Here is a 26,086-nt window from a genome sequence, read left to right on the forward strand (position 1 = left end):
GCTTGGCAGCATTTAAAAAACTCAAACACAAGGGTAGGGATTTAACTCTCCCTAAAACTTGCTCCACAGTCCCTGAGAAAGTGGTTACTACTCTGTCTGTTTCCAAAAGTGTCAGTTTAGGGTGAGGCAGGGATGCCCCCAGGCCTGCAGCAGCTAAAGGAAAACGAACCATCCCCCACATAGTCACTGCTTATCTTTCCAGACTGGAAGCTCCACAGAGCCTGCAAGGGTTAGAAGTCTGTTTATTTCACTTAGCATAATGCTCTCCAGTTCCATCCATGCCATTGCAAAGGGTATAAGCTCCTTCTTTCTCTCTGCTGTGTAGAATTCCATTGTGTAAATGTACCATAATTTTTTGATCCACTCATTTGCTGATGGGCACTTAGGTTGCTTCTGGTACTTGGCTATTGTAAATTGTGCTGCTATGAACATTGGGGTGCATAGGTTCTTTTGGATGGGTGTTTCAGGATTCTTAGGGTATAATCCCAGCAGTGGAATTGCTGGGTCAAAGAGCAGTTCCATTTTTAGTTTTCTGAGGAAATTCCATACTGTTTTCCACAGTGGCCACACCAGTCTGCATTCCCACCAACCCATATGATCTCACCTTTAAATGGAACATAATCAACAAAAGAAAAAAGCAAACAAAATATAACCATAGACATTGAAATTAAGAACATTGCAACAATAGCCACAGGGGAGTGGGGAGGGGATAGTGGGGAGAGGGGTCTATAGGAGCTACTATAAAGGACACAAGGACAAAATCAAGGGGGAGGGTAGAAGTGGGGGAGGGAGGTGGGACTGGTTGGGGTGGGGTGGAGGGAAGGGGAGAAAATGCAGACAATTGTAACAGAATAAAAATAAATTAATTAATTAAAAAAATAAATATTGAAAAAAAAAGAAGTCTGTTTAGAGGTCTACCGTGGCTCTTCCTGACTATTGAAGGAAGTCTTGATTCCTTAGAACGGCATCAAAACCCTTCACAATGTGACCTGAGCCTAATTCTTAGTCTAATATCTAGTTACTTCTCTTATAGATGCTTCACTCTCAAATTCACCATGCACTTTACTTTTCACTTTTTAAAAGATTTCATTTATTTATTTTTTTAGACAGGGGAAGGGAGGGAGAAAGAGAGAGAAACATCAATGTGTGGTTGCCTCTGGAATGCCCCCAACTGGGGACCTGACCCGCAACCCAGGCATGTGTCCTCACTGGGAATCGAACTGGTGACCCTTTGGTTTTCAGGCCGGCCTTCAGTCCACTGGGCCACACGAGTGAGGGCTCACCATGTACTTTTACACCAAAATGCCTTTTTTCCTTTGGTAGAAATATGCATAAGATAACATTTATCATTTTAACCATTTGTAAGTGTATAATTCAGTAGCACCAAATACATTTACAGTGTTGTGTAACCATCACCATTTTGTCTATGTAGAACCTTTTCATCGTACCAGACATAAACTCTGTACCCATTAAAAAATATCTCCTCAGTTCCTCCTCCCTTCAACTCCTGCTAACCCCTATTCTACTTTCTGTCTCTGGGAATTTGTGTATTCTAGATACCTCGTGCAAGTGGTATCATACCATATTTGTCTCTCAGTGTCTGGCTTATTTTACATAGCATAATGTTTTCAAAATCCATCCACACCATATAGCATGTATCAGAAACTCACTCCTTTTTAAGGCTGAGGAAGAGTCTATCATATGTATGTACTACATTTCATTTATGCATTCATCCATAAATAGACATTGGCATCGTTTCCACCTTTGGCTATTGTGAATAATGCTGCTGTTAGCATTGGTGTACAGATGTCTGAGTCCCTGCTTTCAATTCTTTTGGATCTGTAGCTAGGAGTGAAATTGCTGGGTCATATGGTAGGTTTAAATTTTGAAGAGCTGCCAAACTATTTTCCTCAGTGGCTGCACCATTTCATTTCCACCAACAACGTATAAGGGTTACAACTTCTCCAATCCTCATTAACATGTTTTTGTTAATTTCCCATTTTTTTATGGCAGCCACCCTAACAGGTGTGAAGCAATATCTCATTGTGATTTGATTTGCATTTCTCTAATGAGTAACGATGTAAAGCATTTTTCATGTGCTTATTGGCCATGGGTGTATCTTCGAAGAAATGCCTGTTCAAGTCCATTTCTTAATTGGGTTGTTTGCTTTTTGGTTGTTGACTTACAGTTCTTTATACACAGGTGGAGAAAGTAGGTTTACAGTTGTATGTATGTAAAACACAAGTTTATTTTGTAATATTTATTAGTGTTTTATTTTCAGATGAACAATTGTAAACCTACTTTTGCTCACCCCTCCATTATATTCTGGATATGAATTTCTTGTCAGAGATACAAATTGCAGATATTTTCTGTTATGTAGGTTATCTTTCTGCTTTCTTACTGTTGTACTTTGATGCACAGAAGTTCCTAATTTTAATGAAATCCTAAGTATCTATACTTTTCTTTTGTTTCCTGTACTTTTGGTATCACATGTATGAAATTGTTACCAAATTGAATGTGATAAGCTTTTCTTCTAAGAGGTTTATAATTTTATATCTTAATTTATTTAGGTATTTTACTTATTTCAAGTTTTTACGTGATGTAAGGTAAGTGCCCAACTTTATTATTTTGTATATGGATATCCTGTTTTCCCAACACTGTTTTTAAAAATACTGACTTTTCTCTGTTGAATAATCTTGGAATCCTTAAAAATGACCATATATGTGAGGGATTTATTTTTGAAATCTCTATTGTTTCTGTTGGTATTCATGTCTATTCTTATGCCAATACCACATTGTTTTAATTATTGTAGTCTTGTTGTATATTCTGAACTTGGGAAGTGTTTGTGAGCTTTTCAGGTTTATTCTTCTTCAAGATTGTTTTGGCTATTTGAGGACCCTTGAAATGCCATTTGAATTTGAGGGTTGGTTATTCCATTTCTATGAAAAAGGTTGTTTTGATAGGGATTGTGTTGAATTTGTAGTTTGCTTTGGGTAGAATTAAAATTTTAACCATGTTAACCATGGTTAAACCATTAAACATTTTAACCATGTCTTCCTATCCATGAATAGGGTATCTTTCTAATTATTTAGATATTTTAAAATTTCTTTCAGTGATATAATTTTCAGTATACAAGTTTCTCTCTCCCTTTGTTAGATTTATTGCTCAGTATTATTTTAGATGCTCTTGAAAATAAAACTTTCTGCTTGAAAATAAAACTTTCTGAAAGTTTTTGGATTGTTCATTGCTAGTGTATAGAAAAACAAGTGATTTTTGTGCACTGATCTTTTAAGGAACTTTGCTGAATTTGTTTATTAGCTCTAAAAGTTTTCTTGTGGATTCTCTCTCCCTAGGACCATGTCATATGCAAATACAGTTTTGCCTCTTTGTTTCCAGTTTGGATGCCTTTTGTTTGTTTTTCTTGGCTAGTAGCTCTCATGTGGACTTCCGATGTACTGTTGAACATCGGCAGTAAAAGCAGGCATCCTTGCCTTGTTCCTGATCTTAGGGGGTAAGCTTTCAGCCTTTCATCACTTGCATATAGTATTAGCTGTGTGTGTGTGTTTTTTTTTTAATAAATACCCTTTGTATTGAGGAGTTTCCTCTGTACTCCTAGTTTTCTAAGACATTGTGTTATGAAAGGGTGTTGGACTTTGTCAAATGCCTTTGCTGTGTCAATTGAAGTGATCACATTTCCCCCCTTCATTCTATCAATGTGCTGTATTACATTGTGTTGTATTACGATGTATTGATTTTATGTTGAACCATCCTTGCATTCCTGGGATAAATTCCACTTGGTCATGTTTAATAATTCTTTTAACATGCTGTTGAAGTCAATTTGCTAATAATTTGCTGTGTATTTTTCATTTATATACATAGAGAATATTTGGTTTGCAATTTTCTTTCCTTATAGTGTCTTTATTTGGCTGATATCAGGGTAATGCTGGCCTCAGAGTGAGTTAGGAAGTGTTCCTTCCTCTTCACTTTTTTGAAAGAGTTTGAGAAGGATTGCCATTCATCAGTCTTTAAATGTTTTTAAGAAATCACGTGTGCAGGCATTTGGTCCAAAGCTTTTCTTTGTTCACGCTGTTTAGGGGAAAGTCTAGTGTTTAAGGGAAGAAAATCTCACTGCAAAGCATTTTCTTAAGAGGACCATGCCTGACAAAAGAATTTTCCTGGGGACCTCTACTCAATCTTGTGCTTCACTCATCAGACATGTTTAAATTACTTCGGGTAATTTCAAAACAAATTATACCTCCAAGAGCGGAGATCACCAATCCCCCAAATTCCTCCTGCAGGGGCAAAGGTTCACAAGATAGTTAAGAGGAATTACTTTCAGGATTGCCATCAGAGTCAGTCCAAAGTGACTCTTTGGCGGAGGTAACACTGAACTTAAGAGGAAGCTGTAGTTTGTCATTAGACACATTACTTATGTGAATGGTATGCTTTAGTTCATGGAGGTTAGGTCCAAGTATAGTGAGTCATAAGTGAACACCATGCTTTACAGCTGCAGCATTTGAAAAGCTTTAGGTCTGTTTAAAAACCACATGTGTTCTATTCCTCTTTATGGAAACTGGGGGTAAAAACAGAAGTTAAAAGCTTGGACCTTGGAATCAGATAGTATGGGATAACATCTATTGTTGTTATGATTAATTAGTCAGATTAAAAGCAGGTAAGACCAACCCAAAAGTAATATTCCTAGATATTTAGGGCTTTCTGAACTCCAATATTTCCCTTACCTTGATCTAAGTTTTTTCCATATACGCATATATGGAAAAAATTACATGTATGCATTTTTTCTGGGCACTTGCCTCATCAGTACACATAAATGTATTCAGATGCCCATAAACTAGGAAGACCATAAGAGACCAAATGAAAGCCTTTGATTCAACTGCTACACAGTACACAGCTGGGATCCTTTGGCTATAGAGCTCTAGGAGCCAGCACTGGTAGGAGGTAATTGACAGAAAACTAATGGAGAATAATAGTGTCTGCATTTTCTTCTACCCCAAGGCAGGATGGGGGAGGGCATGACTCCTAGGCCTGCCGATTAATCTATTTGCTCTTTTCATCTTTGGGCATGGAAAACCTCCTTCTTGTTCTAAGATCAGCCACCCAAATCTGCTCCGTGCCCTTCACTAATTTGATCTCCTCAAATACAGCTGCAATCCATTTTCTTTGAATTTTCCTTCCTTTGCTGCATTTGTTAGAATTAGACTCCACGCCTTTGAGGCAGGACTCTTTTCATTCCATATATAATTCTTTTGGGTGGTCATATATTAATATCAGAATTTAAAACACCTAACTTTATTTGTAAAATTGGTTTTCAGGCTTAAATGGCTGAAGTAAATAAGAAAGGGGAAGATATGATGAGTCAAAGACACAGGACTTGATACATGGTGAGCTGATTTCATCTTTCAATGATCCTACGATGGAAACATGCCCCTATTTTATAGATGAGCCTCAGAAAGAGAAAGTGGCCTGGTTGGAATTGAAGCCAAACTTTTGCTGATCTCAAAAAATCTCATGCTCTTTCCCTGTCTACCTCAAATTTGTATTGGAAACAACTGAGAGACGAATCCGGCTGATTCAGACCCATAGCTCCTTCACAGTTCCTTGACTCAAATTTTATGGTTTGAACACCATAAACATCAAGCGCAGTGGTAAGGCAAGTGCAAATTTATCAAACATCTGCTATTGATAAACTAACTTTAAAATAAGGAAAAAATATTTTGAGAAGTGATTAAGATCCAAGATTAAATGTAAGTTTGGCATGAATTCTCTAAATTAGATTCTATCAGAGAGCAGGCATTCTCAAGCTTTCTTGATTCATGGCACCCCTAGGCCAAAAGAAACAGCTCACCATTCTATTTATTAAGGAGGCGGGCCCTAGCAACTTAATACATATGTATGTCCTCATATGTTATAAAAACCGTGTAAAAAAGTAATACATGTAAATTGAAAGGAAAATATTTTTGTTTCACTCTAAAACTGCCGTCATTAAGTACTAGCGGAAGTGCGCATCTGCTGGGCATCGCACCGGTCCGCAACCCTGGAGCGAGACCACCTTCACGTCTGGTTCCACATCGCCATTCCCCTGATACTTGCTTTTTATCAAAGCAACTGAGGAAAATCCACTTACAGAGATAGGGGATCATCAAAAAATGTTGTGAATTCTAATGGTGAAATTATGAACTGTTTTGAGCTAGTAGCAGTTTGCATGAATCTAACAGATGTTGCTGTGTGGCCCGTGGACATTTAAGTTATCCTTGACGTTTCTGTGAACGTACCGCAGCAGCCTGGGGCGCCTCAGGGGCAGGGCAAGTCTTAAGAACATCCTTTTTCTTTTTCTTCTTTCTTCCCCTCTCTTCCTATCTCCCTTCATTGTTTTTCTAGTTTATTTTATAATTATAAAACCTCTTGCAGCTTCATTTGTAACTCAAATTCTCTCTCCATGACATAATATGCACTGAAATTTCAACCAGGAATGAAGTCAGTAGAAAAGCATATGTTCTGACTGAAAAACATATGGAAATCTGATGTTTATAGACACATTTCCCAGCAACAAAGCAAAGTTTTTAGCAAAGAATTCTTTACATTCTCATATTGACTATCTCACACTTAATGAAGAAGACAGAAAGAAAGAAAAACGGAGGGAGAGGGAAAGAAGGAGGGAGGGAGGAGGAAGGAAAGGAGGAAAGAAGAGAGGGAGGGAGGAAGGAGAAACTTGATTAATAAATCTCTTTTATTAAGTGCATCAGGTACATGCACATTCTTGGAGCAGGACAACACGGAGGGAAGGAATGGGCTGCCCAGAACCCAGGCATCCACATGGGCAATCCTGGATACAGATCTGTTGGCGAAGGTCAAGTTGAGGTGGAGAACAGGGGACAAGGGAGCAGGAAGAGTGTACAGCATAGAAGCATGGGCTTTAGAGTCAGGCTGTGTTCAAGCCCTGCCTCTACAACTTGGTAGCTCTGGGTCCCTGGTAAGTTACTTAATCTTGTTTTAGATTTTTTTTCAGTAAAATGGGGATAATGATAATAATACTTATTCCAAAGTTGATTTTTCAGAACTGATTAATACCTGTAAAGTGCACATCAAAACATCTGGCAGCTTTAAGGGCTGGAGAGTTAATGGTTATCAATATTATTAAAATAGGGTTGACTCACAGATGGGGCACAGCAGAGGTAGGATCTGCCAAAGGATGTCGAGGGTACAGAGAGAAAAAATAGTGGGGAGAATGGTAGAGTTCGTGTCAATAAATGGGTTACATCCAGAACTCTCTCTAGGTGGGAATGTAAGTTGGTATAACCAATTAAGAAAACCGCTTGGCAGTACTTACTAAAGCTGAGCATGTGCAGGTGACCCGACTCAGCAATCTAATTTCCAGATATATGCTCAGCAAACAAATGCCTCTATGTGTACCAAAGCGCATGGTGAATGCAGCATCATTCATAATAGCCAGAAAATTGGAAACAACTCACCTGAAGAATGGTTAAATATAATGTGGTATGTTTATACAACAGAATCGTATTCGGCAATGGAGTGAAGGCCCTACTGCTCCACACCACGAACTGGGAGCAACTCGCAGGCCATGCTGGGCAAGGGCAGACGCGACACAGTGCATGGTATACGGCGCCATTTACATGTAAGGTTCGCAAACAGGCAGACCAATCTACGATGTTAGAAATGTGGAGAGCAGGTACCTTTTGGGGGGCAAAATTAATGTCTGGGAAAGTGCATGGGGAGTCTACTGGGGCTGGTTACAATCTGCGTTCACTTTTTGAAAATCCATCAAGCTGTCCCATGATTTATGTACATTTTCATTTGTATGCTTTCCTCTAATAGAATTTATCTCTAGGAAAAAAAAATTGCCCAAAGTACTGAAAAAAACCTGGCTGTAGATTGAATATTTGGGACTCCCCCACTCCCAAATGAATGTTGAAACCCAATACCCTATATGATGGTGGGAGGCGGGGCCTTCAGGAGTATCAGGCTGTGAGGGTGGGCCTCATGGATGGGATTAGTCCTTTTATAAGAAGAGACCCAGAGAGCTCCCTTGGCCCTTCCACCACCCGTGGGTGCAGCCAGAAAAGAGCCATCTACGAACCACAATACACCAAATCTGCTGGTGCCTTGGTCTTGGACTTTCCAGCCTCCAGAATGGTGAGAAATGAGCATCTATTGTTTATAAGCCACCCAGCCTGTGGTATTATGTTATAGCAGCCTAAGACAGACCTCTTTATAAGTTTCCTTTTCAGCAGACAGGGCCACATTAAAAGAAATAAAAGAAAGCTTACACAAGGGTTTTGGTACTAAGGGAAAACACGAAAAGACTATACGGGGCACAATCGCAGTTACGTTTGCCTCGCGCAGGTCAACTGTGCTGCCACGACTGATGCTGCGTGAATCGGGAAAGGCTAGGTTCGCCTACAGGAAGAACTCCCACAGCTCAGTGCTGAACACAACAAAGCTCCTGGTTCTACACGTCTGGCACACGCTGGCAGGAGGCTCTGCTCCTCGCACTCACTTGGGGACCCAGGCTGAGGGAGGCTTCATCCCGACATGTATGTCCACAGCTTCCCCAGCGATGGGAAGAGCACAAGGCAGAGTGTACATGGGCTCTGAACATGTCTGCCCCGGACAAAGACATGACGCTTCCACTCCCGCCTCCCTGGCCAAAGCAGGACACATGGGCAGGCCTAACGCCAGGGGCTGGGAGATGTGCAGCTGCACTGGGGCAGCAGGAGACGGGCTGGAGAGGTGACGGCAGTCCCGACAACCACACTTGCTCTCAGAGCTCCCAGACTCAGTCACAGGGGTAGTCCTGTCTATGAGAGAACTCTGTTGTCGACACCCACCGCACCCTCTCTCTTCCCTTCCTCCAACAGGGGGCCATGGAGAAGAGCAAGCTGGATTTCCAGACCATTGCCATCCCCCTCACTACCTGGCACCAATACAGCAACTGATGTCACATACGACCTGCTGCAGGGCAGTGGCCAGTTAACTTGCTGGACCAAAGAGCCGAGTTGGGGGTAAGTAACAGGGCAGAGTGGAGAGAATTGTGGAAGGTTGGAACAACCCCTGAGAATCCCACCATCGCCCATCATGGGGGCACTGGGACTGTTAGACAGCTGGGGTATCATTCTCTCACAGGAAGAAAAAATGAAGGAGAGTGGGGAGGCATAGAGCTAGAGGGGAGGATAAAAATAAATAAGAGGTGAGAAGAATAGAACGGGGAAAGAATGAGATTGGAGAAATAGAAAAAAGCTTCCTGTCTCAAATCAGTATAAAGCTTCTCTTATGTCCTATAAAGTGTCACTCTAGGCTTCAGGTAGTATTTTCACTTCTGCTAAATGCATACCTCATCAGAGTCCACTCTGTTTATTAACTAAGAAATGAGCACATATATCTCAAGAAAGGGAGTGCCCGCAGGCTCCTCCCCTCTGCCAACACTGCTCCCTCTTCCTGCTGAGCAGCCAGGGCGATCCAGGGATCCCACTGCAGGGCCCCTGGAGGGGCACAGGGAGATCTTTGTGTTTTAAATGAGATTTCCTCTTGGAGTCACATACCAGTTTTAGTAGAAATGTACCAACACTGAAGTTTTTTTTTTTTTTTTTTTAACTCACCAACTGATGACATAATTAAATTCTAATTTGGATTCCTTACAAGACACATAAAAAGCTGAAACATTTTGAGATAAAAGGAAGAGCTGAACACAGCTGTAGGATTAAAGATGAAAAATGTCCTACAGTAACCACAGAGCACCTGATTTCCCTGTGCTGATACAATCCAAATAACTTCTTTAAATTCTGATGATTTGTTGGTTACAGCAATTCCTTTTATTGTGAAAGAAGTCACTTCATTTACTAAAGGCCAATGACGTCAGGTAGAAATAAACATTTGGTGTAATCAGTCAAAATGTCAGAAAAAAGGGCACAGCTAGTTTTAGATGAATCCAGTTTTTGAAATTATGTGAGTGCTAAAGAAGTGGGTGATTCCTCACACTCCTCCAGCTATTGCCGAGAGTCCTTTAACGGCAGAGTCCCCTGCACATTCCAAAAGCATTCAAGGTCCAAAAATAGGTGTTAATATAGACTTTTCAGGAACACATCTGCTGTGAAAAATAAGATATTTGTAGCATTGGGACTGCAAACTAAGCATGAAAAAGGAGATACATTTAAAAATGCTTATTAAAGATTGAAAAGTCTTTCCACATAAGGAAAAGGTGACCAGACCCACTCTGTTGTATGTTAGGTTCCGACTTGAAGATTGAAGACTTAAGGAGATGCAACCACTTGCATTTCTTGCTAAAAATAAACCTAAAGGAGCGTAGTTTAAAAGATATGCTAGGCAGCTGTTACTGGGCTGTAGATCAAATGCCAGTGGGCCCAACTCTGTGAGACAGGCTGAGCCTCATTAAAAAGTGTGGCTAAAAAGGTGGCAAGGAGATCAGTATAAATTACTGCTCTTTAGAACTGACGTGGTTGCTTTCCTGTTCACTGAAGATTTTAATTAGGAATTTCTCCTTCTTCACAGATGGTTCACTGAGTTGCGTTTTAATTATAGACCTTGACAAAAAAAGCAAAAAGAAGAGCGAGCAGAGCCAGGCCGACGGACATCACCAGTGTGCACTCCCCGTGTGGCCGGCGCCATGGCACCGATCTGGGACTCGCTGGGTCTTGTCGAGTTGCAGCAGAGGTGCGGGATGTGGCGCTCTGGGGCTTCCCCAGCCTGTTTCTGAATTCCTATGAAGAGAGAAACAAATATGGAAAAAATAATTTTAAAATGCAAAGAAAGTCCTATTGTGGGATCAAAGTAATGGGTCCCTAGAAAAGAACTTCTTTTTTAAAAAATTGAGATGACTGACATATAACAGTGTACAAGCTTCAGGAGTACAACACGATTCGTTGTTTGTATATATTGTGAATGACCACCACAGTAAGACACATAACATCCATCACCACACATAGTTAAATTTACTTTTCTTGTGATGAGTAGTTTTAGTGCATATTATTTTTATGAGTTAGTGTTTTTGTTTCCTTTGGATAGATTACTAGAAGTGGAATAGCTGGATCATATGGTAGTTCTATTTTTAATTTTGTAAGGAAACTCATACTGTTTTCCATAGTGGTTGCACCAATTTATATTCCTACCAAGAGTGCACAAGGGTTCCCTTGTCCGCATCCTTGCCAACACTTGTTATGTCTGTCTTTTTACTAACAGGCATTCTAACAGGTGTGAGGTGATGTCTCACTGTAGTTTTGATTTGCATTTCCCACGTGATGAGTGATACTGAGCATCTTTTTATGTACCTGTTAGCCATCTATATGTCTCCTTTGGAAAAATGTCTATTCAGAACCTTGGTTCATTTTTTAATCAGATTTTTTAATTCTGTTCAGTTGTATGAGTTCTTTACATATTTTGGATATTAACCCCTTAATGCCATATCTAATTTGCAAGTATTTTCTGCCATTTGGTAGGCTGCCTTTCCATTTGGTCGATGGTATCCTTTGCTGTGCAGAAGCATATTAGTCTAACATAAGCAGGAGCTATTAGACTTCCGGTCAAGATGGCCGCATAGGCAGAAATGCCTCACCTCTTTACAAAACCACATCAGAATTACAACTAAAATATAGAACAATCATCATTCTGAACCATCAGAAACTGAGTTGAATGGAAGTCTGACAACTACGGAATTAAAGAAACCACATCCATCCAGACTGGTAGGAATGGTACAGACACAGAACAGGCTGGTCGCACACCACGTGTGGTGGATAAAAATTCGGGAGGGACATCTCAGGAGTGAAGAGTCCTAGCCCCACGCCAGGCCTCCAGTGCCGGGAAGGTAAGTCTCTACAACTTCTGGCTGCAAAAACACTGGGGATTGAGTTGGTGGAAGAAACTGCTGGAGCCCCAAGCAGTTAGTCTTAGAGAACTCACACATGAACTCACCTACTCACACTCACTCCCTCTGAGCTCCAGCACTGGGGTAGCATCTGGAAAGGCACCAGTGTCATACTGGGAGAAACTGAAGTGTCTGGCATCAAGGCAAGAAGAGGCCATTGTCCCTTTTCTAAACCCTCCCTCCACAGAACCACAGAGCTGGCAAGCTGGTGCCATATCTGAAACTCCATCAACCTTCCTAACACTGTTTGATGTTCCTTGGAGATCCCCAGAGACTCTGCCCTACCCAACTTATGGCCCACCAAAGCTGCTTTTCCATATGAATGGCTGGTCTTGGCTCATTCTTCACAACTTCCTAAATCATCTCAAACAAGCAAAAGTTGACCTCAGTGAGCCCCAGGCCTGGCACCAGCAACAGCCAGTCTGGATTCCCAGCTTGGCTTTGTCTGGGAATCTCCAAGCCCAGCACAAGCAGCAGCCATCTCAGATTGCTTTACAGCTCAGGCAGGGTGGCCCTGGGTAAAACATAGGTGGGAACTGACCTTGGCCTGCACCACTTGGGAAACCCCAAGGTCAGTGCACTCAGTGGACAGCTACAGAACACACTGGAGCACCACCACCCTACCCCTGCACAGCTGATCCTTCACAGAGGGCGGAGGTTGCTGATTAGTGATCACAGCTAATCCTTGCAGCTGACTCACCTGGGTAAATACCTTCCACTGATCTGCCAACATCAACCAAGGCTCGAGTACGTGAGGAGGGTGTACTCAGACCACATGAAGGGCACAACCTGTGTACCCAGCTTGGGTGGTAGGGGAGGCTGTGCCACTGGACCCTACAGGACACCTACTGCATTAGGCCACACTACCAAGACACAGAGTCAGAGCTGCTCTCCCTAATACATAGAATCAAACACAGGGAGGCTGCCAAAATGAGGAGACGAAGAAACAAGGCCCAGATGAAAGAACAGGTCAAAATTCCAGAAAAAGAGCTAAGCAAATGGAAATAAGCAGTCTATCAAATGCAGAGTTCGAAACACTGGTTATAAGGATGCTCAAGGAGCTTAATGAGGACCTCAGCAGCATAAAAAAGATCTGGTCAGAAACTAATTGAAATAAAGAACAATTTACAGAGAAACAACAGTGGAGTGGATGAAGCCAAAAATCAAATCAATGATTTGGAACATAAGGAAACAAAAAACAACAAATCAGAACAAGGAAGAAAAAGGAATCCAAAATAATGAGGACAGTATAAGCAGCATCTGGGACAACTTCAAGTACTCCAACATTTGCATCACAGGGGTGCCAGAAGGAGAAGAGAAAGAGCAAGAAATTAGAAAACTATTTGAAAAAATAATGAAAGAAAACTTCCCTAATTTGGTGAAGGAAATAGACATGAAAGTCCAGGAAGCACAGACAGTCCCAAACAAGATGGATACAAAGAGGCCCACTCTAAGACACATCATCATCACAATGCAAAAGTTAAAGAGAGAATCTTAAAAGCAGCAAGAGAAAAGAAGTTAGGTACCTATAGGGGAGCTCGCATAAGCTTGTCAGCTCAAAAGAAACTTTGCAGGCTAGACAGGATTGGCAAGAAATGTTCGAAGTCCCAAGAAATATTCAAAGTTACAAAAAACAGGGACCTACAGCCAAGATTGCTCTACCCAGCAAAGCTATCATTTAGAATCTAAGGGCTAGATAAAGGGCTTCCAGAAAAGGTAAAGCTAAAAGTGTTCATCATCCCTAAACCATTATTATATGAAATGGTAAAGGTACTTATTTAAGAAAAAGAAAGAGACCAAACTATGAATAATAAAATGGCAAAAAATATAAATCTATCAACAGTTGAATCTAAAAAATAAACCAAGCAAACAAGAAGAACAGAGACAAAATCATGGATACTGAGAGCATTTTGACGATTGCCAGATGGGCGGGGGGTATGGGAGAAAGGATGGGGATTAAGAAGTACAAATAAGTAGTTACAGATTAGCCATGGGGATGTAAAAGTACAGTATAGGAAATAGAGCAGCCAAAGAACTTATATGCATGATGCATGGACATGAACAATAGTGGGAGGACTGCTTTAGGGAGTGGGGGTGCTGGGTAGAGGGTGGCCAGGGGAGAAAGATCAGGACAATTGTAATGGCATTTTATACACACACACACACATAAAAGAAGGAGTTATCACTTACTCCTTCAACATTCAAACATTCAAACACCCAATATGGGCCAGATGGCCCCTGGTTGGGATGTCATAGTTCCTTTCAAAAGTCTGACCTTTTGAAGGGTCAGACCGAGTTCATGACTTTCCATACTAGACATAACCTATATGAGAGAGAGGCACAGTGCTTACAGAGAAGGAAGACAGAATTCATAAAGGACAGAATTTTGGATCAGGCAGAGTCACATCACAATGATCCAGGTTTTAGGAATACAAGCCTATCTATTCAACAACAACAAAAAAGAAGAGGAGGAGAGAGAGAAAAAAGAAACCTTGGAAGCCATTTTATTCAGTGAACATATATTCCTTACCACAGAGATTCCCAGCTGGGCATTGTTGCAGGAGAGCTGCCCCCCAACCCTCAGGGGTCTGGAAGGGGTCCAGATGGCCAGAAGCATCCCCCCCCACATGCAGCCGCTCCATCTACTGTGATGTGCCACATCACGGAAGTGGCTGGGAAACCATGAGAAGCTAGGGGACACAACCTCACCCCTTTTTAGGAGGCCTCTGTTCCCTGATGCTGTTTAGCGGTGTGGGGAGGAGCAAACAGGGGAAACCTGGCCACTCTCAGCCTGGTTCTAGTGTTTCAAAGTGCAATTTTGACTCCATTTGTATTTCTGCCTTATGAACAGGTTTTAGAATCAGCGCCTCCCCAGTAGAAACCTGAAGAACATGCTGAGAACTGGGGGCAGGGTGGGGAAGCGAAATACTAGACAGAAGGAACACTGTTGGGCAGGCGGGGCCACCCCAAGGCAGCATCCTACAGGCATGTCTATGGAGGAACAAGAAATCCACAGAAGCACAAAATGTCTCTGAACGGTCATTGCACTGCTCATTCTTCCCTTCCAAGCTCTCCAGCAATCTCCTGGTGACACCATAGGCCTTGGGTGGGAAGTGGGGAATAGCAGCTCACCATGCGCGGTAGGAGCACTGGGACTGCACTTTACAGAAGTTTCTTTGGCAGGAAGACGGAGGGTAGGCTGAAGGGAGTGGAGAGAACGGGGGCAGAGAATGCAGTGGCGAGTAGTGGCGACTGATGAGGTGGGGGGATGAAGACACCCGACATTAGGATGACGGCAGAAAGACGGAAGGGAGAAACAAAAGCCTTGTGACATAGAATCAACAGGCTTTGAGTTCAGAGGAGAGGGGAAATAATAGGAATGGGGAAATAAAGATGATTTTACAAACCAATCTCCACCAGATAATATTTACATGTAATAGATGTGAAAGAATTCTTGTTTTGACTGTAGGAGACTAACTGAAAAGTTAATAAAGCTGTTAACCACAGGGTAAATCTCTCAGCGGGACGGCAGTCACACCATTATTGCTTCTGTGCTTTGAAGGTGTCTGGGCCTCAGGGTACTCCCACGAGCCTCTGCACTGTGAGCCCCACCCAAGAGGCACCCTGCTGGACACATGGAGTTGCTTCCCTGCAGCAGTGGGACAGGGCAGGGGCTCAGCAGTGCACCCAACTGGTCCCGCCCCAGGAGGCCACACTCCTGTGAGACTGGCTTTCTGAGTGTTTTGGAGCTGGAAACATGTTGAAAAACTTTCACTTTAATTGACTAAAAATAGCCTCAAGGTCTCAGAGACAGCGCTCATGGAAACAGTAACCTTGAGACGGAATGCAGTCCTTCATCAGAAATGAGAGAAGCTAGTGAGCTCCTCAAAAGCAGCCACGCAGCTAATTCGTCTCTGGGTTCTGGGAGCCAGGGGGTACTCAGTAGTGTTTAGAAAGGGGTGAAATGAACCAGCGAATGAATGAGTGAATATAAGGTGTGTATTCCTGATGAGACGTAACCGATCAAACACATGCCTGCCTACGTCCCTGGTGATCAAAGTATCCAGTGATGTATTCAGGGCACTTTGCCACACTGAGTCATGAGTTGTTGCTTCTAGCAATTAAACCATCACTTCTTATGTCTGGGTTTACAAGACCAGAACTAAGAGGCTGATTAATTTCTCCTGGGCCTGAGTTTAACTTTATTTCTTTTTAAGATTTTATTTATTTATTTTTAGAGAGAGGGTAAAGGAGGAAGAAAGGGAGAGAAACATTGATGTGGGGGAGAAACAGGATTGGTTGCCTCTCACATGCACCCCAACCAGGGACTGGCCCACAGCTGAGGCATGTGCCCTGACTGGGAATTGAACTGATGACCTTTTGCTTTGCGGAAAGACGCTCAACCAACTGAGCCATGCCAGTCAGGGCCTGAGTTTACCATTTTTGAGTCATGTGGCTTGGAGAAACTGAGGAAGACTACAGACTGTTCCCCTGAACAATGTGGAAGAGCTTGTGCACATATGCACACAGCCCCACTCACACATGTGTTTGACTTCGGGAGGTTTCGGACACCCTCACCCAGGAGCGGAGCCAGGTGTCATGGGGCCTGAAGCTTTCTCTTTAAGAAAATGTAAATATGAATACAAAATTAGGTAGAGGGCCCTGGGAGGGGGGTCCCTGAAAGTGTGAGGCCCTGAAACTTCAGCTCTATTAGTTTCTGGGAAAATCCACCTCTGCCCTCCCCTTCCCATTCCGAATGCCAGACCTCGGTAACGCGCCTGCAATTCAAGAAACTGCCGCTCGGCGAGCACCGGTGCCAGGCCAGGAGTGAGGCTGACCTTGGCAGGCCGAGGGGAGTCATAAGTGTTAAGCATTTGGTTGGGTTCCTAATACATTCTGCTTCACAAAGCCGCACGCAGTACAGGTAATGTGTCTGTGCTCTCAGCCTGAAAAAAGCCTTTCGACTTCTGATGATAGTTTCTCAAAATTTCTTCCTCATTTCCTGCCAACTCATTTTACCATAAAATGTTGCTCAAAATATAAAAGGTACCTATTAAACTACCACAGTGGATTATTTGTGCTTGTGTTCAACTTAGTCACTCTTCCTTGGGTTGATTTTTTTCCTCCACCCCTCAAACATTCAACACAAGGGACCCATAAAAAGTATTCTGCTGCTGAGCCTCCGTCCTGTTCCTGGGGAACGGTCCGCATCACGGAGTCACAGGGAGGGCACAGCGTGCACATACAGCCACGGGAAGCACCCCTGGCCTGCCGTGTCACTCTCTGTACGCCCGAGGGTGGCGCCTGACAACAGCAGGGGAGGGAAAATGGAGCCCTCTGGTCTCCACTGCACTGGGCTTCCTCTATGACGTATCTTCACCTTCTTCCACCAATCCAAGGTCTTGGTTAAAGGAGTTTCATGATATGTTTTTAAAATATCAGATTCAAAAAAGTTTCTCAGATGACACAGTAATTAGTAGGCAGCTAGTTTTGTACATTTCAATTGTCACTTCCACAGTTACATGGAAGGAGAAGGAATTTAGAAATATAAGAAATACAAGGACTTCCTCATGAAGTCCAAGATGCTCAAATATCTAAAGGTACAACTAGAGCAGTTTGAATGAAAGTTCTTCAAGATGGCGGTGGCCGGGGCCAAGGCGTGAGAAGGATATGGAATATTATCTTGTAAAATGGAAAGGATGGCCAGATTCTATAAATACTTGGGAACCTTTGCAAAATCTCAAGTGCCCATTACTACTTCAGCAATTCTCTAACAACAAGCATAATTATTTATCTCGGGTAAAGAAAGGCAGAGCAGTAACTAAACAATAACAAAGCTTTGGAACCTGCCAATGCTGAATACATTGCAAAGAAGGCTAAACAAAGATTAACTCTGCAGAGATGGCAAGATGAACTCAACAGAAGAAAAAATCATAAAGGAGTGATTTTTGTTGAAAATACTGTTGACTCAGAGGGCCCACCTTCAGATTTCTGCTACATCAATGAATACAAACCCACTCCTGGAATCAGCCTAGTAAACAAAGCCACCTGTGGTTGTTCGTGCACAGACTACTTCTTGGAGAAATGTGGTCCTGCTGAAGCTGGAGTTCTTTGGCTTATAATAAAACCCAACAAATTAAAACCCCACCTGGTATTCCCATTTATGAATGCAACTCAAGATGTCAGTGTGGACCTGACCCAATAGGATTGCACAAAAAGGCACAAAGAATTCACTTTGCATCTTTCGAACTAGCAATGGCTGTGGCTGGGGAGTAAAGACCCTTGTGAAGATTAAAAGAATGAGTTTTGCCATGGAATACGTTAGAGAGGTGATCACAAGTGAAGAAGCTGAGAGACAGGGGCCGCTATATGACAACAAAGGAATCATAGCTGTTTGACCTGGACTATGAATCTGACGAATTCACAGTGGATGCAGCTCGATATGGAAATGTATCTCATTTTGTGAATCACAGTTGTGACCCAAATCTTCACATGTTCAATGTTTTCATTGATAACCTCGATACCCGTCTTCCCCGGATAGCGTTATTCTCCACAGGAACCACAAATGCTGCAGAGCGATTACTTTCAATTATCAGACGAAAGGCTCTGGAGATCTGTCTTCAGATTCTATTGACTCCAGCCCAGCCGCAAGGCGAGTGAGAACTGTGTGCCAATGTGGAGCTGTGACTTGCAGAGGTTACCTCACCTGAATCTTCAGGAAATAGAGCTGAGGATAATTGTAATTTTGTTTTCCAATGTTAACATTTTTAAAATAAATATTTGGGGCCCTTTTCATATTATGAAGATTATACTCTATATTAATTTACAGTGCCTACTTCAAACCATTGGCCAAAATGCATTACTGATGCTTCTGAAGAGAGGAACACAGGGTCACATAGACCAATTTGAAATATAGCTAATTAGTGGTTAGATATCAAATAAGCAAGGAAACTAGTGCAGGTCAGCATGTACGTATTTAAGAAGTCTGTGTGAACAGAGAAATGCCTCCTTCAGTCTTTTAAGTGTTAATCTGATATGTCACAATAAGATCAAACGTTCAGCTTGCCATATACCTTTGAATTTAGAAAATATTAATGTAGTTTAGGCAAGAAGTTCTATTTTTGTTATTATGTTGTTATTCCTGTTTACCTATTATTACTGTAAATATTGTTGTATTGGAGACATAGAGGTGATACTGAATTATAAAAAAAAATAAACAAATAAAATAAATGAAGGTACAACTAGAGCAGATTTCCAGAGTTAGAAGCAGCATTCACGAATAGGAAATAATGTAGCATTTCTATAATGCAATGAAAATACAAAGTGCTTGTAGGTAAAGTGGTGAAACATAACCAACAGTAAAAGTTTACACCCCTCCCCATGTATATAATTGACTTTAGAGCAAAACTTATGCTAAGTAGTTCCGGAAAGTAAACAGAAGACTTGAACCACCCTTAAACTGCCTAAACAATATTGCACCAAACACAAGAAACTTATTGCTTACTAAAACTAACCAGACACCAGCTCTCAGACTTAAAATTTTTAAGAAATAAAATTCCATTTAGAAATGCCTTTTACAAAACAGACAGAATCTGAAGCAAGGTAGGATATGACCTTTGTTCATCAAAAACACCCCCGTATTTGTCCAGTGATAGTAGACGAAGGGCATGTCGATAAAGTGTTAACCGTGTCCAACACGGGCTTCCCTTCCCTTGTAAATCTCAGCGCTCTCTAACTTGCCAGTTCTTAAATTCATTCTACTGATTTTCAAAAAGTATAGTTTTATCAAATCCTCCTGAAACAATATAAATGTGTTACAGTAGAACCAAATCCATACAACAGCAGCAAAACAAAAACAACTTTGATGTTCAGAAACTTTAGGGATCAGATTTCAATCAGTTAAAGATAAATGAAGAGAGTGGAGAAAATTTAGTATGGTTTGGTGATAACAACTGTCCATCTCTAATTATTTCCCCCTTCTCTAACAGTGACAGACTTGTCGTCGGGGAATGGAGAGACAGGCCTTCACCTGAGCACAGTTAACACCCTGTCCACTTGTAGGAGTCCTGAGCACCTGGGCTCTGGGCTCCACTCCCGGTTCTGAGGATCTGGGGGCAAATGACCTCTCTTCTCTTTGCCTCCATTCAAAATCACCTGTGAAATGGAGACACTGCTAGTATTTGCACGTCACGGGGCTGCTATGAGTATCAAATGAGATTATGTACATTAAGTGTCTTAAATAAGATTAACATACTCCATGTAGTTTGTGGTTCTCATGGAATATGTAAACGGCGGGTATTCTTTTTACAAAATGGCAAAGTCACTATTTTGCTCTTCAAATATGATTAACTGGTTTAAGGTATTTTTGTTCCTTGCACGTGTCATCGGGAGGCACACAGCCTAATGAATGGACACAGGTTTCAAACTGCTCAGACCAGAGACTGAACCCAAGTGCAGACATTCACCCACTGTGTGACCTTGGGCAGGTGGCTTAAGCTCTCTAACCCTGACCAGCTCTTCTGTGAAGTAGGGATACCAGTATCTACCTTAAGATGTTGTTGAAAGGCTTAGAAATAACACCCCCGAACCAGCTGCACAAAGAGCACGTGTCACCAGAAGCCTAATGCTCTACACAGTTAGAGGGTGAGGGGCACAGGACACCCCTGGGTGACTGCTTGGCTAGTGACCCTGAAGCTTCCTGCTGGAAGAAGACAGCGGGCCTCCAGGGCCCTGCTTCTGCTAAGTCCTTTTCCTTTCTTTGAGCTCATGCCGACCCGCTGAGGTGGCTGCCTGCTAAGAAGATAGTCCTCCACAGCTACCCATATTTGTCTTGCTCACAGCCCACTCAGCCGCAGGAAACCAGGACCTGAAGGAAAGGGTACCTAGGAAGTGGTCAGTCAAGGTTCTCTGGAGGGATATTTGAATTTCTACTTGTTCCTTTGCATTCCACAGTTACATTTGCAGGCAGGTGCCAAGTATCCTTTTCTGGGGAGCTGGATGGGCATGGAAGAAATCCACGCTGTTCAGAAGAAGCCTGTCGTGTAGTTCCTCCTCCTTCTCATAAAAATTTGCATATTATAATATGTAATACGGCCACAGAACCAGAAGCACAAGTATGCAGCAAGAAAGGCGGAGGACAAGCTCTATGCAAACATTCTAAGCAGCGTACCTATGGGACTTTCACCGCGTGCCCCGCAGGGCCCTGAGGACTCTACATGCACTCTCGCCTTCACACCTCCCGACCTCCCAGAAAAGTACTTAACACGACCTACCCCAGCTCTAAGTACTCACCCAGTTCACAGGTAGTAGGAGTAAACGGTGAAGCAGGGGACAGGCTTGGCTTTATCATGCTAAGTTTAGAGTTGGTAGTAATCTATCATTTATAATGTAATATAAAGAAATAAGGAAAATCAAAGCACTGCATAATTATTAAAATGACCATCAAGCTCAAGATTCCTACCAAACACACTTTACTGCTGCACAATCTCATGGAGGTAATGGTGTCATTTGCGTGGTTCTCTACAGAGGCCTTTACAGAAAAGCCAGCCTCGGGTCATGCACAGCCTCTTCACGTTACCTGTCTTGCAGCTGCGAGCCATGTCGAGAGTTTGTAAGTGTGACCTGTAGATGGCACATCGCTGAGTTTCCTCTGAACATACGCACACGTACTTGATCTGCTCACATTAGAACATGTTGCAAAACGTGTTTTAATGAGGAACAGTTGGTCTGGTTCTGCTCAAATAAAAGATATCCCTGTAAGAGAGCTGCCACCTGTCTTCCCATCTTGCGGCACAGCTTCTAAATGAGTTCTTCTGTCCCTGACACCGGCAGGTGTTGCCAGGGCCCCGAAACCACATTCCTCGTGCCAGCTCCCTTCCTGAAAATTGACAGACAACCTCAGCCCTGTGCTTGGTGTCATTACCAGACACCAGGACGTACAGGAGATTAAGGGTGACAAGCTACCTTTCTCCGTTATTCTTCAAATTGGGTGCATCTTAATATATAACTAGGATTGCCTAATTATCATCACACCAAAGACGTATTTTCTAGTTCTTATAGGTTATGCAAACAATGTTATATGAATTGCCCATTAGCATTGTTGGTATCCTGGAATATAACCGAATCGCCAAATGAAACTTGGAATGGATTACACTTTTTCGTTTGTTTTGGGAGAACATTTACACTTTAAAACCTCTGTCACAGACTTACACAATGACCGCACAGTACTGTCAAGCCTTTCTGAGTCGCTTTGGGGCATCAGCAATTCTAAATCAGACGTTACCCGTATCTAATCCTCCCGCCCCCCTTCACATGTCATTGCTATCAGGTCATTAGAATGGTGGAGAATACTTGAAACTAGAACATACACACACATACACAAATCACTCTCATCTTGGTTTTTTATCTTATTTTGGTGATAGCAGAATAAACACAAGGCTTTGCTAATAAGGCCAAACATAAATTATTAAACTATCTACTGTATGATCAAATGCACTTCGGATTCTATTCTGAATAACTTCGCCTCGACGGTCACCAAAGGGGAAGATCTGACGCGTCCCTGCGTGATCTCGGCGATCCCTCTCTTTCAGAACACCCAACCCTCTGGCTTGAACCGCACCGCGTGAAAAAAGGAATAACCATATCAAAAAACAAAGCTCAGTACCAGCCCATCACTAAATTATAACTTTGTGTAAGATCTCCCTTCATTCAACTCAAGAGACATGAAAACAACTCAGCTCCCTACTTCTTTTAATGGAGTCACAATATTTCTGTGTAAATTTTTCTCGGGGCTCGGAGGCACTGTTAGAGTTTGAAGTGGATGCTAACAGGGATGAAGAAAAAATAGTTTGATAGCTCATAACTCAAGATAAATTAGAGTTTAGAATCTTGTTTTTAAAGCCTGAACATATGGCCTATGGAGATAAGTCTATCAAAAACCAAATATGTAATCAATGCGAGGAAATTGTCTTAAAGCACACACCATGCAGAGCAGTACACTATCAGAAAAGAATCTCAGGACCCCCTGATTTTGAAAGGTTTACTTTGAGTACAAAATTACCTTTATATCAGAAAGCTGTCTTGATCATCATTCCATTTTACTTGGGAAAATATAAATTTAAGGAAGCACCTCTTCAGGTACGCATCCCTAACGCACACTGTTGCTTCGGTCTGGTGCGGTAACAAGGAGCGAACAAAAGGCGGAGTGTCCCTAATACCTTCCCAATCCTCTGGTTGTGGGGTTCTATCTAATACCCCATCCTCTTTAACGCTCTCAATCTGTAACTTAGCACCAATGCACATTCACACAAGCCTACACATTCCTAAAAATAAGGGGGCGCTGTTGGGTGGGAGACTCAGATCTAGAACTCAGAACACAGCACCACATCTTTGCCAACGGTACTGCACAGCCATTTGTTTATAATAGAACCTCCCTCATTCTCAAAAACTGAGAGAGAGCGAGCTTTGCCAAAAGGATGTTATCAGAGATCTGGCATCTTAGATGGAGATACATTTACTTTTACTTCATTATTATTAATTTTTTTCCTCAAAAGAGGTGGCTTTTTTACTAGACATACTTAAGAAAATTACTGTAGAACTTAGGTAGCTCTCTTCCACTAAGTAAACCTCAGCCACAGACGTATGGACAAATACACACACATGCACAGACACACAGAGCCTTGAAACAGAGAAGGAACTGAGAAGCTCACTTAAAACTAGGAAGTCTGAAAAAATATTTCAAAAACTTATATGGAACCACAAAAGGCCCAGCATAGCAACAGCAACAGTGATCTTGAGACAGAAGAACAAAGTTGGAGGAATCACACTACCTAATATCCAACTATACTACAAAGCCATAGTAATCAAAACAGCCTGGTACTGCATAAAAACAGACGCATAGATCAATGGAAACTTTTTGCACTGTTGGTGGGAATGCAGACTCGTACAGCCACTATGGAAAGCAGTATGGAGACACATAAAAAATTAAAAATAGATCTTCCTTTTGACCCAGCAATCTGACTTCTGGGAATATACCTGAAGGAATCCAAAACACTACTTCAAAAGAACATAAGTGCCCCTGTGTTTACTGCAGCATTAGTTACGATCGCCAAGATATTATCTGAAAGCAGCCCAAGTGTCCATCAATAGATGAGTGGATAAAACAACTATGACACTCACACAATGGAATACTACTTGGCCTTAAAAAAGAAAGAAATTTTACCCTCTGTGATAGTATGTATGGACTTGGGGAACATTATGCTGAGTGAAATAGCCACTCAGAGAAAGACAAACACCATATGATTTCGCTCACATGTGGAATCTAATGAAGAAACTGATCTAACAGGGAAAACAGGCAGACTAGAGGAAGAGCAGGATGACATAGTGGGGAGGGGGTTCAGGGGTGGAGGGACTGAGCAGAAAGGAAAAAGGACTCATGGACACGGACAACAGTGTGGTGATTGCTGGGGGAGGGGGTATAAGGGGACTCAATGGTAATGGGAAAAATACAATAAAAGTTAAATTTTAAAAAGGAAATATATATTAAAAAGAACTACGAAGTCTGTGATCCCAATGTTCACGACAGTGGCAGAAATCTGGACTCGTCTATTCTGCATTACCGGCTGGAGGTGAGCGCGGGCACCGACTACGGCTGCTCCACAGGTGTGACGAAGTGGCAGGAAGAAGAAAAAGTAAAATAGGTCAAGGTGCTCTATTGACGGTGGAGTCCTTTCAATAATCTCTTAAACCACCCTCATCCCATGGGGGCACACAGGGAGCTGTGAACCAGGGTGTTGAGGAAAACAGGAATTGGGTATATTAGAGTTAATCTTTAAGTAATCAATTCAACCCAAAATAATTATTGTTAAGAATTTCTTTCAACTAGGTAAACATGAGTGTGTTGGCAGATGTTTGTGCTTTGGACGAAGAAGCAGCCACGATGTTCACAGCCATTACAATGCAACGCGCTCATGCTGTTCGAAGTATCACTTTCACTGACTGGAGATACGGTTTAGCATCACTCAGTTCCATGGACTGCACAACATGAATAAAGGAGATAGCAGGGGCTTTGTTCTGTCTCGAAGAGGCTCAGAAATGATGAGCTAACATGCAAGACGTCTCCTGCAGGTTACCATGATAATCATGCAGTTAGAAAAACTGAGACAAACTAGTTGAGAGAACTTACCTGGTACATACTGTAATCACACGGCCTGGTACATACTGTAATTACATGGAACCCAGTCACCTGAAGAAAGCTCACATCTCTGTCTTTTTCCCTATCACTTCCATAGGTCCATTATGTGGACTTCCCAAAACCCATTCCAAGGCATGCCTATTCCCCCTTTCTACTGTATTTTTATGTTGCGTATAGACAGTTTTTAAAAAGTAAAAACAATCATCCATCATTCTTCAAAAGTCACTTAAAATAACTGGGAGACGGTTGATATTAAGGAACTTAATATCGTATATGGTTATAAAAGTGTGGCAGGCAGCCTCTAAGAGCCTGGCCCCCAGTGACGCTGGCCTCCCGATATTCACACTCTGTGCAACACCTTTCCCTTGACTATGGGCTGACCTTACTGCCATACTTCTAATTAACGCTCGACAAAACGATGGGATGGCACTCCTGAAATTAGGTCACAGAAGACTGTGGCTTCCCTCATCCTCACTCTGCTCGCTTGTGCTTCGGGAAGCCAGCTGCCGTGTGTGAGCTGCCCTGTGCGGAAGCCCCATGAGAAGTGACTGAGGGAGACCTCTGACCAACAGCTAACCAAGGGCCAAGACCTCAACCACCCACGAGAAACAATCCTGGCATCAGTCTGTAAGTGGACTTGGAAGCTCCTCCTCCCCCAGGCGAGCTTTCCGTTGAGGCAGCACCCCTGGCTGACACGCTGATGGCAGCCTCATGCCCGGCATTGCGCCGGAGGCACCAGCTAGGCTGTGTCCAGATTTCCGACCCGCTGAAGCTCTCAGATAACAAATGTTTGTTGTTTTAAGCTGCTAGACTCTGAGGTAGTTTGTTATACAGCAAGAGATAATTAATACAAAAAGATGCCAGGTAGAAGGCTAGAAACTGATTCACATAAAAGTTGAAGTGTTATTCATAACAGGTATTGTAGACCAAGGAAAGGTAGACTTTCAGGAAAAGTTTCCAGAACAATTGATTATGCACACAAT

The 26,086-nt window shown here is 42.3% G+C and overlaps 1 protein-coding gene and 1 pseudogene across 3 annotated transcripts in view; one reads left to right on the forward strand and one right to left on the reverse strand.

The window, feature by feature from the left end:
• Positions 1–940: 940 nt before the first annotated feature.
• CDKAL1 (CDKAL1 threonylcarbamoyladenosine tRNA methylthiotransferase) overlaps positions 941–26,086 on the reverse strand; it is a 626,103-nt gene continuing 600,957 nt past the window's right edge. For 2 of the 3 annotated variants that reach the window (XM_053920194.1, XM_053920195.2), the window contains one exon: positions 941–10,751. In XM_053920194.1, coding sequence (XP_053776169.1) covers positions 10,563–10,751 — 189 coding nt within the window. In that variant the 3' untranslated portion in view covers positions 941–10,562. The remainder of the gene's footprint in view (positions 10,752–26,086) is intronic. The other variant, XM_053920193.2, reaches the window with a different exon arrangement.
• Positions 17,582–18,659, forward strand: LOC112309341 (histone-lysine N-methyltransferase SUV39H2-like; annotated as a pseudogene).

The sequence above is a fragment of the Desmodus rotundus genome, chromosome 3 (genome assembly GCF_022682495.2).
Source record: "Desmodus rotundus isolate HL8 chromosome 3, HLdesRot8A.1, whole genome shotgun sequence".
Classification (NCBI taxonomy): Eukaryota; Metazoa; Chordata; class Mammalia; order Chiroptera; family Phyllostomidae; genus Desmodus; species Desmodus rotundus.